The sequence below is a fragment of the Pyrgilauda ruficollis genome, unplaced genomic scaffold, assembly GCF_017590135.1.
Source record: "Pyrgilauda ruficollis isolate IOZ18807 unplaced genomic scaffold, ASM1759013v1 scaffold3, whole genome shotgun sequence".
Classification (NCBI taxonomy): domain Eukaryota; kingdom Metazoa; phylum Chordata; class Aves; order Passeriformes; family Passeridae; genus Pyrgilauda; species Pyrgilauda ruficollis.
Window position 1 is genome coordinate 10,173,032 of NW_024524377.1, and position 13,114 is coordinate 10,186,145.

The 13,114-nt window shown below is 41.4% G+C and overlaps 1 protein-coding gene across 3 annotated transcripts in view; it reads right to left on the reverse strand.

The window, feature by feature from the left end:
- Positions 1–13,114, reverse strand: part of EPB41L5 (erythrocyte membrane protein band 4.1 like 5) — a 51,395-nt gene that overhangs the window by 2,330 nt on the left and 35,951 nt on the right. For 2 of the 3 annotated variants that reach the window (XM_041473040.1, XM_041473039.1), the window contains exons 17-25: positions 10,478–10,644; positions 9,888–9,982; positions 4,786–4,914; positions 4,172–4,233; positions 3,419–3,529; positions 2,771–2,864; positions 1,761–1,838; positions 908–949; positions 401–528 (exon numbers count right to left, since the gene is read on the reverse strand). In XM_041473040.1, coding sequence (XP_041328974.1) covers positions 401–528; positions 908–949; positions 1,761–1,838; positions 2,771–2,864; positions 3,419–3,529; positions 4,172–4,233; positions 4,786–4,914; positions 9,888–9,982; positions 10,478–10,644 — 906 coding nt within the window. The remainder of the gene's footprint in view (positions 1–400; positions 529–907; positions 950–1,760; positions 1,839–2,770; positions 2,865–3,418; positions 3,530–4,171; positions 4,234–4,785; positions 4,915–9,887; positions 9,983–10,477; positions 10,645–13,114) is intronic. The other variant, XM_041473042.1, reaches the window with a different exon arrangement.

Genomic DNA, 13,114 nt, shown 5'->3' on the forward strand with positions numbered 1-13,114 from the left:
GCCTGATTGTCACTGCCTCATCAGCATGGCAGAATGGAATAGCAAGGGAAAACGCTTCTACCAGCTGGGTTTTCTGACATCCTTATAGCCTGGAATTAAGTGGGGGGCATCCCTCTCCACCCCCACCAATCCTCTGGCAGGTACTGAAACACTGCAAAGAGATTTCTCAGGAAATTTTTCTGTATCATAACTTTAGTCTAGCATTAGAACATGTGAGCAGATAAGGAAAGAAACTGAAGTGAAATTATAACATACACACATCCATTTATTTGTCATACTTGAAATGCTATAAACTGAGACAGAGCTACAGTTTTTTAGCACAGCAGAACAAGGCATCGTGTCTAAACGGCCGCTGTAACTATGCCAGTGGAAGCAGTAAGAGTGCCCACACAGACCTCACCTCACTTCGGGTACCTGCTGGGATGGTGTCAGCCCAGCTGAGGACAGCAGGGTCTCCGTGCTGCCTTTCACTGCCTTCAAAGATAAGGCAACATTATTTCCCAAAGGCCCGTTGGAAATCAGTCCAGTCTGAATGGGGAAGAATGAAATAAGAAACTCAAACACCAGTCAGGACAAGACAAGCTAACTTTTCAATATGATTTACGTATAAATGGCAAAAATAGAATTCATTATAACTCCAGCCTGATCTTTACTAAATACAATTCTTTAAGAAATGTAATGGCATTTACCACCAGTACAATACAACAAAAATTAAGTTTATTAACAGGGTATGTTGTCTGATTTACTCCAGCTGAATTAGTTTGCTTTGTTTTTGGTCTGATACATTACTTTATAGATCTTCAAACTATTAAAAATTATTGTATTTTATTATTTAACTTGAACTTCTGTTCCTTAATCATGACAAAAGCCTTCGCTTTTTTCTTTAAGAAACAGTCAAGTAACTCACTGGCACTATCCACCTCGGTGTTACAATGGGGTGAGAAGACACCTACAAAAAGCAAACAAAAACTCAATTAAAAGGTTGAAAGTAGTTAAGAAACGTCAAAATAGCACACCTCCCAAAACAATCCCAGATATTTGCCCCTCGTTAGCCTTTGAACCAAGCTAGTGATTAGCTGGAGATGTGGCACCCACCGAGCACAGGGCCAGACACTCACTGGGAGCAGTTTCAACTCAGCGCTCCCTTCCAAAGGGAAGAATCCATCATCTTTTAGTGCTTTGTGGACAACCTTAACCCAGAGCACACTACTGTGAAGAGTTTAAACGCCCTCCTTCTTCCCCCTTTCTCTTGGTGAGTAAAATGTAACTCATTTTTGCCAGCACAGGTTATAAGAGACTTCTTTTTAGCTACATAAAAGGCTTGGTTAGTATTACAAGTTTACTGTTCAAGTATTTGTGTGTATATCTATATATATAGATATATATACACACAGACATATACACAAGTACATACATCTTCAAAATATAATTTCTGAATTATGTATTACTGAACCCTTATGTATCCCCAAAATTGTGAGAAGCAGGCTGGCACTTGCAGCTCTACTAACACAGTACTAGAACTTCCTGTGGCACACATACAGGTTTCACTCTTCAGGTTCCTTCATTTCCCCTGCAAAGCTGTCAAGTCTACACCCCTACACCCTGCATGGGGGGGCCATGTGAGCAGTGATCCCTGTCCATCACTTCTTTCCACTGCCACAGATCCAAGCCTGGCAGACAGACACTAAAGCCAGAGGACAGTCCATGAGTAAAAATCAGTTACGTGCAAAGGAAGAAGTTTGGGTTTGAAATGCATTTACCCGAGGTGTGGCTTCTGTAAAGTCAATTAGATTCTCTGTCAGTGATGTTAAGGAAACGTCCTGGTCATCTGGAGTGCTCTATGGAATAAATCAGTTTTGAATTGAATTCCCAGTAGTAACCACATAGGTCCACTGAATACTCTAGTGGCTTCCTGAGTTACGGACCAGTATCTTTAATGAACACCAATTTTTATCAGAGTTATTTTTTCACATCTTTCCATTTGATCCTTATTAATAGCCTTTGATTTCCCTTATTCTCATTAATGTACTGGAAACAACATCATTGCCACTGTAAGCAAGCAGTGAAACTGTCCCTTCCCCTCTGCCAAAGTGGGGTACTGCACCATTCAAAAGGTCAGCAAGGTCTGGAGTGGGGTGTTTGAACTCGGTGAAATTTATGATTATTCAGTGGAATCAACTATATAATACTGGTTTAGAGGCCCAACAGCTACAGGGCAAGGTGTTTTGGTCATCCAGAACAACCTGTCAGTCTGCTCAAGTAAAGGCAGCACAGGTCCAATGCTATTGGACTCTGCTTTTCTTTTGGAGAGGGACAAAAGAAAGTTTAATCCCCGAATTTGTGCTCTTCATGGAGTCCAATTAAAAATTACCTTAAGGTAACTAGAATATAACAAATTAATATCTAAATTTAAACTTTCCTTTCTGTGGTTCTTTTGATGGGAACTGCCTATGTCAGAATTTCATCCCTACCATCTCCTTACTGGAGCATGAAATCGTTGGGATTTAAGGGGCTCCCTCCAGTGTGAGAAAAACAACCAGCTTAGAAAAATAAGAGTTACGCCAAGAACTGGAAAGGACACGCAGAACTGGCCTTTGGAAAGATCTGTGCAGTGTCCCTGCCTGCTTCAGAAAGCACTCTCTGGCATTCCCCAGCGCCAGGCATTCACAGAGCTATGAGAGGCACGCAGCAAGGTCTGCTGGGCTTGCCTGGAGGCACCGGGAGCTCAGAATGTGACACAGAAACCTTCCAGGCTGGCAGGTGGCGATACCTTTGAAACAGCAGCCTCCTCAGCTGGAGCCAGATTAGCTGGAATTAGCAGGTCCTCATGGTTAGAGTCACCATTGTCCTCATTCAAGGTATTTCTGAAAGAGGAAAACATCCTCATTAGCACCCTGCCTGGATAGCATGGAACAGGGCTGCTTCCCAGACAGTTCAAAACTTCGACACCAGTTCCACGGAGGCAGACAAAGACTGGTGTTTGTATGTTAATGTAAATGCCTTCCAGCTACCTCCACAGATTACTGCCCTCTCCCAGAGCTCCAGCTACAGCTGTGCATAGACCCAACTGTATCGACGTCTTCTATCTTAAACGAGTTTCTTCAGCCCCTGTGATTAATTTGCCTGAAGTCATTCCTGTCATCCTCTTATCTTCCTCCTTAGAGCCAGGGGCAGCAGGATGTCAGGAATCTCAGTCCTTTCAGAAGATGAGAGAGATTCCCTTACTGCTTGCAAGGATACTCACCCCGAGGCCTGGCCTACTGATTAACTGCTGCAACGGTAATTAAAAATGCATCCCTAAACCTGCTTAGATGTAGCTTAAATGCTCAGCAACTGTTCCTCATCTTTTCAGGCCTTTTCATCATAACCTCCACGTGGTCCCTTTACCCCAGGAACATGTTTCTCCAGAATCACTTACGGAACAAAGGTGTTTGAAGCAGGGATTGTTCTCAGCAGCTCTCTTGGATCTTGAAATACTGGACTGGTTGCTGGGGGACTGCTCTGTGATTTGCCTGACAGGATCAGGTTCCTGACACAAACCAACAAAAAACAAAACCAGAAAACACGTACAGCCTTCCATGGAAAGCTCTTCATGAATCACTTGTTACAACACAGTTTTGGGACTGCTAATGTACATTTTATTTGTATGTTTACAGTATCACCCTCTGCTCTTTGAGGTCTGCCACACGTGCATCTTGACAATGATCAAGAAGTTAGATGTTGTAATCTTTTAAATTTTTCAATGTTTGCAATCCCAGTGGACTCTGCAATCATTTCATATTTAGTAATTCTCAGGAAATTGTCACTGCAGGGATTTGTATACATTTTTTTTTTCCTCCACTAGAAAACACCTACCGTGAACATACCCATCCCCTCCCCACAATGAAGATGTTCACATTTCAGAAATAATTAGTGATTGAAATTACTGTTGTAACAATGGTCATCAGGTATGGGAGAATAAAGAGCACCTGTATTATATTGTATATAATAAAACTTAGGAGTTATAACCCTGGTTTTCATCTCAAAACCACTTCACATTCATGAAGTTAAGGTACCCTATGCAAGGTAAAATGCAATGGTGACTGAGCCACTGGCAGACCACACTGAACTGCAGATTCTCAGTTCTGTAGCGAGGTAACTACACCACGTTTCTTACAAATCTGTTCACTACCTGGCAGCAGCCTCCTGAATATTGGAATTCTTCACACCTGTCATGCTGTCATCTTTTCCAGCCTGAGAGGAAGAAATGAACAGAAACATACATTTCTGATACCTGTTTCCATCTTGTGTCAGTTCTGAGATTCACAGTAGAGCTGAGTGTCTCTATCCCCACACAAAAAAGTGCTGTTTATCTACAGCTCTGGGACTTAGAAAATCAGTTCCATATGACAACTTCAGTGCAGAAGTAAAAATAGCTCACCAACAAAACCCAATGAAATACTGTTATTTGCTAAGGAATCTACTACATCATGCACAAAGCCCAGTCTCAGTGACAGAATAATTGCTTGATTAGAAGGCAGCTTTTGGAGGTTACCGGTCTCAATGACCTCTCAAACCAGGGCTTGCATAGAGTCTTGTCCTGTTACCTGGTGAGTATCATCAAGGACAAAAATTCCTCCTTGGGCAACCGTTCCAGTATGGAACCATTAACACTGTGAGAAGCCCTATGCCTCGGGCAAGGCTATTGGAACACCCTTATCTGCAAGGCTCCCTCTCCAACACCAGGCAATTGAAGAGAAATAAAACATTCGAGAACGCCACGGCTCTGCTCAGTCGAGTATTTACCTTGTGCCCTGCTTCTGCCTGGGCCTTCAGGATATTGCTTTTGAGATCTGCTGGAAGCCACTTTGCTGCTACGATTGGGCTCTCGATTGCATTGTTAAGACATTTATCTGTCAACTTCACCACTTCATCCTAGACATGAAAACATCTTTATCAGAAGCAGTTGCCACATGGACAAGTCTGGGCTGAAGTTTATCAGCATCTCTAAACAAGACTCTGAAGACAAAGGGGAGTCAGCAGATTCATATTGAAAGGAAAAAGAAATTTTTTCCTTTATTTTGGAACTCAGTTGTAATGTCAAGCAACACATAAAGGAAAAAAAACCACAATGCTTGAATATGGATATGCAAACTACTGTGCTAAAAATACAGTGTGCAAGAAATGAAGTGCATCCTAAAACTGCAGCCTAGTTTACTGAGAGGAGATCAATATAACAGCCATTATATCATGTCAGTGTAGCCTAAGTAAAAGTTGATCATTTACTCTCAAACACAAGCTGGGAAGATTTTTAATTTAAAATCCACTTATAAGTTAGACCAAGAGTTTAATTAATGTGCTACTAACTACCTCTCCCACCACTTATATCAGAGCAAACTGGCAGCCAGACACATAATGAAGAGAAGTAAGAACGAGATACCTTTCACTACAGTATATTTCATTATGAGAATTTCATTTCTTAATTATAAAATGTTAATTAAGCATTCAATCTACTAATTGCTATTTGATTAGTGGCAGAAGTTAATTAGCTGAGTGAAAACTAAACCCTGTGACCTTCCTTCTGAGGGTATGACTCAGCAGGGGGAGACAGAGTCTTGCTTTCCTCACCATATGCCACGGTCTAGAGCAGGCTGATCCCCCGAGGCAAGTGCTGCAGGACTGCCCCAGCAGCGACAATCCTGCTGCACTCCCACCTGCACCATGCCCAGGAGGAATGAAACCCATTGCAGAGAGAGCAGAGCAGAGGAGTTAAAAAGAGGTGAACACTGTCCCCTCACAGCCCTCCATCCACTCAGCTTTCTGCATTCCCTGGAGACACTGCTGAGAACTTGTAGTTATTTGGTCTTTAGAGAGGGGAAAAAACATTTCCGTTTTTTTGTCTCCCTCTAAATCACCTTTTGGGATATCCAAACAGGATCTTAGGAGACTATTTAAAGGAGAATCCATTCTCAAATTTTGCAATGAGCTTCACAAAACATTCAAGGGTCACTTACAACATAAAAAGCTATGAGGAACCAACAGTACTTTTAAGTACTTTTATTTTAGAGAAGTTGCTGGAATTACCAAAATGAATAATTACAACTAAATTATTATTATTTGTACAGCTGCAGCACCCACTGTGATAATCTTTAAGTCTTTACTGGACCTCACTGAAGCGGATGCCATGTGTGACACTACCTGCACAGCATTTTGAATGCATTATTCCACTAATACAATAAATCTGATCATTTTAACTGAGCACATCAGTACACTGGTGCTAGAAGTACCATTTTATTGTTTAACTCCCTCTCAGCTTCCTCCACCTGAAAATCAATTTAATTGATTTAATAAAATCAATTAGGCCACTCTAGTCTATGAACAATTAGACTCCCTACTTTTGAAAAAGCTTAGTACTATTACAGAATATTTTAATTTAATAGAGCATAAATTTCATACCAACAAGGAAGCATTTCCGTGAATATAAATGATCCATTTTTTTCAATCCTATTTTGCACTTGCAAAAAGCATAGGTGTCTTACAGTTTTTTTTTAATGAAAAAGCATGTAGCTAGAGGGAAAAGCATCCAGCACCTGCCAACGCCTCCAGATGTCTAATTTACAAGACATTTCAGCTGCTCACACAAAACGGTAAAGCTGCTGGAGTTTGTCATTATTCCAGCTCATTAGCAATGTTTGTTGTTTCCATGGACGAGACAAACTACACTTGTACTGTGTTCTTGAATCAAAACACGGAGCTAGGCAGTGATGCAAAAAAGCAAGGAAAGATTAAAGGCAGTAACAGGCATGTGATCCCAACCCTTTGTGCTTTTGAGTTCTGTTCCCGGTGCCACTAAAAATCACTTCATGCAGGAAGATGGAGCCTAATACAGGTACATTTTGAACCAACTTCCATGCATTTACAGATCACAACAAATTCAGAATAAGTAAACCCTCATGTCCTTCCATTTCTGACTCGGGAGCAGACTTTGAAGATGGGCAAACAGGGTGAACTTTTATTGTCCATTTCCCTTCAGAAGCTGATGAAAGCAGAGCGTTGGTGTATTTAAAGCTATTTGCTCTCTTTGTCAGATCTGGTCACTGCACTACTGAAAGCTGGGAAAGGACAAAGTCGCATTCTTCCATCCCAACAGATTTTGGCAGTGAGCAGCAGAGAAGAATAAAGCCATTCATTCCCTCGCTTCCTCTTTTTCTCTAGAAGAACAGTGGTAGCTAGATAAATATTTCTTTATCAAAGGAATCAATCAGGATTGATTGATTGCAGGTATAGAATTACATAAAGATGACTGTCAGGCTATCTCTATCCCCTGATGGAAAACAGTTAAAGATTTTTAATTAACAAAGCTGAAGTGAGTTGGCATATAACAATGTCATGAAGTTCAGGACGCAGCTCTGCCTTCATGAGTAGAAAGGTAACACCTTCTCCCAACGCATTTTACCAAACTTCTTATGTACTGTAACAGTTTCTACATGTGCTGAAATTTCTAATCACACACGTTCAGAGACAATGCTGCAATACTGCATTCCCTCTGAAATAATAGCAAGCTCCAGGATCTAAACTTAGTGCACGGTTTTAGTGGATATATTGCAGTTCCATGCAATTCTGCCAGAGGACAATAGCACAAACGCTTCTTTTACTAACAGATTAAGAAGAAAAGTAAGTACAGGAGAAGAGCCCACAGGTACATTTTATAATAAACACCATAAATGAAAGCTTCTATGTTTTCTAAAGCAGTCTTCAAAGGCAGGAAACAAAGTATTTTTAATAGTGACTTGTAGGTCACTCTTTTCAGGACTGGTTTCCAAACCATTAACCTTCCTCTCTGAAGGGTGTGCTCTTTGGTGCTACTGTAACCTACATGTCTTTGCAATCTGAAGCACTGGGAATTTCAAGTATGCAGAGAGTCTCTAATCTTTGTCTATCTTTTTTAAACAAACACTCTCTCAAGTGACTTCTTGGTAAGCTACATCATAGGCAGAGAAGTTTTATTCTATCTCTTCTACCCTAAAAAACCCTCCAATGATCTACTCTTATATTTTCCTAATATAATTTGCACTTCCTTCTTGAAAGCTGAACTGTGTTTTACCACCTACTGGCCTACTGTTGATCCATAATTCTCTGTTATGCAAATGTTCTTGCTCTCTAATCAGATTACTGTCCTCCCAGTATCTATAACCTCTGAAGTTTCTCGGCACCTTATGTGACAGCAGCTGGATGACTGTGACTGTTCTGTATTGGCAGCTGTTTGTTAGATTAGCTCATTACAGGAATCTTAGCTTGCTTATTATAAATCAGCCATGATTTAAAAACATCTGAAACAGGTTCAGGCCATTCTTTTCAATGAACCAATTAAATGTCTTTCCCCTCTCTGTCTGAACTAAAGTGGAGCTCAACAGGCTAAAATATTCTTAAATCAATTGTGTTCATTTGCTTTAGTTTATGTAGAGGCGGTGTTTCAGCCTAACAGGACCTACAGTCTACTGACTAATCTTCTTAGAGACCTGGTAATCTTTGTAATGCACTCACCAAGCAGAGAGGTGCACCAGGCAGCCCTGACAGCAGCCCTTAAAGGGGACATGAGCCAAGCAGCCTGCAGCACCACCCACAGCAGCAGCCTCCTCTCACATGGAGGTGGAAAACAAATGCTTAGGAGTGGGCTTAGCTCAAACACACACTGCTAAACACCTCTCCTGGCACCTGGTTCCTGTTACTATTGAGGGAGCAAGAAAAATCATAGCTGCTTCACTCAAAGTTACATAAATCCTCGGGCCTCCCTGCAAGGGAGGATAGCCTAAACAGAGATAACATTGCCAGGTGTTCACTCTCTCTGCTTGCTCAAAACACAAAAAACTCCCAAAGCTTTTGCATCAGAGAAAGCAGAGTAAAGGAGAACTAAATTTTATGTTTTAAAGCTCATGAAAAAAACCCAGAAGAATATTCTGTCTGGGGGCAGCTGTTTGATAACCAGTGAATCTATCAAAGTTCACTGCTGTTGTAAGGGAGGATTCTCTCTCTCAATCCCTTCTAGCAACACTAGTAATTTACACTATGGCCCTGGCATTTCTCTGACCCCTTCCTTGAACCTCTTTAACTCACTATTTACCAACTTCAAGAGCAAGCTAAAAACCTAAAGAAACCCAGCACCTCAACAAAAAGTTCAAAACAAAGGCAGGAAAAAAATTGTTTGCCAGTTTGCACTGAAACCTGAAATGATTCTTGGTGGTGAGAGAGGAGAGGGGGAAGCTGGGGAAGAAAGAGTGAAGAGGAAGGAGGGAGAAGAGAGCCTTCACCCCGTTCAGGGCACTCAGGCTTGTACTTTGGCTCAGCTGCCTGTGAAGTGCAGCCTGACTTGTTCAGAGGGAGTTGAGAGCAGTAAATCAAACCACATCACTCCTCTTTGTGTAAACACAGAGCATTAACACCTACATCAGAGAGCAGGTACAAACTGGCTACTTAACAGGAGGGACAGATCATCAGCAAACTTGACTGAAAACAAAACGTCAGAACAACCTTCTTGGAATTGAAAAATGCCAGGAAAGCAGCTCAGCCCTTCCAAAAAGAGGGTGAACTACTCAACACCATGCAGGTACTAACCTACAGAGATAAAGACAACTGACAAACATTTCAAGCATTTATGCCTCTTACTCCCACTGATTTTAGAAAACCTCACCAGGCTGCAAGTCTGCACACATGCACCTCTGCCCCCATCTTTATCTCACTGCCTTGTCACACACAGGTTTATATATCATACAGCATTTGTTATTACCTTTGCTATCCCCCAGTATTACTCACTCATCGTCTTAGCAGTCTCGCAAACAGAGCAAGGCAAGAGGAAGACTTTTCAGAAGGATCTGAAGAAAACCCAGGACGTAGCAGGGGAATGAAGTTACCTGTACATTTATGTTCACATTGGGACGCTCACTCGGCACGGGGCTGCTGCGCTCTGTCTCCAGCTGTTTCAGTTTTAGGAATGTGTCTTCAAATGCTGAAAAAGATAAAAAAGGTATCATCTTCCTAATGTTACCGTGGAGTTATTTGACTTGTAACTTGCTTTATTCCTGAATACTAATTACATAATTTTGAAGTCGTGCAAAAAAGCACAGGGATGGGGGAATCTACTTGCTCAAGCTTCAGTGCAAATTTCCAACCTGCAGACTGTGTGCACCAAATGACAGCACTCTGCACTCCTGGCAGCTCATTTATCCAGCCATCCCCACAGTGAGCAAGCAGAGTTAATTGTTTAGATGGTTGCACTTCACTGTATATGTGGACAAAGTCACATCCAATGAAGAACTGACTTTTCTCTTGTATCTCTGTCCTTGTTGTTCCAGTAATAGGTAAAATTGTCCTTATGCATATCATCTAAGGGAGCTTCCTAAAACAATTCCACATTTTTCGTAAGGAAACACTCTCATATCAACCTATTATTTAATCTTGATCTCACACATCATAATACGGAAAAATCTGTCAGTTTGCTTACGATCAGAGTCTGCTTTGTCTGCAGCAGTTTCCTTTGTGCCAGGAGGAGGGCAACTAACAACGTCTTCTGAATCTCCTGTTGCCAAGCCAACAACTGGATGGCCCACAGCATCATCCACACAAGTTTCTGGCAAGTCTGTGCTGTCTAGCAAATCAACAAGAGGTATGCTGCAAGGGCAGAAAGATGGGCAGAGAGATGCACAATCACGTTACCACTCTTTCTGTAACAAAAAAGAGCTTTAACACATGCAATCTCTTTTTTCAAGCTGTCTTCTGCTGACCAGCCACAATCTAGAAAAACTGTTTCAGGTTACTAACACACATTGGTTTTCAGCAAGCTTATGGAACACAAAAAAGGGAACATTTCATATCTGTATAAGAGCCTTCATAACAGAAGAGGTCCATGTTGCCTGCTGTGTCATCAGATAGCAGTGGAAAAATTGAAGAGAGAAGGGAAATTTTTATCCATGAAATACACTCTTTGGAACAAACACCTGAAGTTTTTCTAACAAACTTAAAGTACCATTTAGGATTTTTACAAGAGAAAAAGAAAAGTTAGAGGGAGGGAAGTTGGTGTCACAAAAAGCTGTTTGTGCAGCACTTCACCCAACACTGGTAAGCAGAACAGAGGGCAGAAGGGTGCACTGCACAGGACTGCCCTGACACTTATGGTCAGGCATACCTGGAACCAGTTTCAGTTTTGTTAACTTAAGCAGAGCCATGAAAGAAACCTTAGCAGTCAGTGTTTTAAGTGAACCACAGCATGTACTCTGTACCCTGTCAGGATCATTTGTTTCACCTCTCTTGGTTTTTGATGGAAACGTCTCCTTTTAATTTTGCCCTATAAGCTCTATATTCAATGAACAAGGAAAAACTATTACAAAACAAAAATGATATTATGATGTTTATGCTGAGAAAGCAGTCAGGCTCTAAAGCTTAGGAACAGCTGAAGCTATCCTAACAGCAAACACAGAAACCACTGCTGCACAATACAATGGTTCATCAGACAGCCTGTGCACACAACTGCAGCTTTACTGCTGCCCAGTTCAATCAACAATCACTCCCACAGTTTGGCTGCAATATTGATTTAAGAAGAAAAATCTGTCAATCCCTTTGCAAGTCCTGTCCCAAATATGAGAACAGTGATATCAAGCCTATACCCACCACAGCAGAACAGAACCTACCCTTAAGCACAGACAAGAAACATTTTCGACTTGACAGTTTAGACCAGCTTCTCCCTTACCACTACCAGGTTAGTGCCTCATGCCCCCCTCCAGCCTCTGGAACCTGAAAGCAATTCCCTATTGTCACTACAGAGGCTGCAGGAAAAAACTCCTTCCCCTCCAGCTCAAGCACACAAAGAATTCTTTCAATGTTAAATATATTCCTCTGAATCAGATTACAGGATATTACTGTTCTAGTGCTAATAATGTACAAATCATTTTAAGTCAATTAATTGCTGTGAGGCAAATTGAGGCCACTGGCTTGATTCTCTTAAAGCAGTGGAATAAGAAGCTACTAGCAAAACAAGTAATAGGGAAAATTTTCCAACTTCCTGTGCAGCCTCTCTCTGCACCACTGTATATTGCAGAGAGGGAATGATGGATACAGAGATTTAATTGTTAGAACTAAGAGACTGGAAGAGATGCTCTTCCAATTAAGGTAACAAGGAAAGTGAGACTGAATCCCATACCTTACTTTGCTGATACATGAGTCAAAATGTTTTATAATCTTCACATAGAGACAACAATTTTTTTCCTATTTTCTGGCAATTTTCTGTAAGTAGTGTCCAATATGACCACCATTTTAAGAAGTTCAGATTTTACCTACAGCATGCAGTTGCTGACACCATGACAGTTTGAATTAACTTGGTATAAGCTGCTATGAGCTCCACGTCAGAGAGGCGATGCAGAGCACCAGTAACACTTCTTGTGCTTGAATTTCTCACTGCTTTTCTAAGTATTGTAAGAGAAAATGAATGAAAAATTTATTCCTTAATTGCTAGGATAATTGCACTAGACTTTTCCTCCTCATGACTATACAGTATCATTTACTAGACAGACAAAAGAGTTGATTCAAAAACTTGCCTACTACAGAAAAGGGCAGTCTTGACATCTGGCAACATACTTAAAACAGCACATTCAGTGTCTAGTGTGCTCCAAAAGCTGAGCACTACCCAAAAGCTGTGTACTACTTACATTGAGATGGTCAAAATTTTTAAGAAACCTTACTGCCATTTGCGCCCTGGGATGGAGACCTGGTTGAGACAGCACAACCGGAGTGAGTCCCTGCAGCTTCACCCCACATTGCAACAGGGCCTCAGGGAAATTAGTTTTAGATAAACTCAAGGAAGCCTCCTAAGTCAAGATTCAAGTAGGAATTGACCCCATCTTGCCTTCAGACCCACTGAAACACCTCCTGAGCCACCTGAGATAGGCAGTCAATCAGAGGAAAGTCATATTTGGGAGACCCTCAGCCACTGGAATTTGCAGGCATGAGTTCTCCAAAGAGCAGCAAAACCTTTGAAGCCTCCCAGACTCTTCAGAGCATCAGCAGGAAGATTTGCAGGCAGGCTTCATAAATGGCCCAACCATGAATGCAAAAAGCACAAAAAACTTGAATCACTGCACAGAATTTC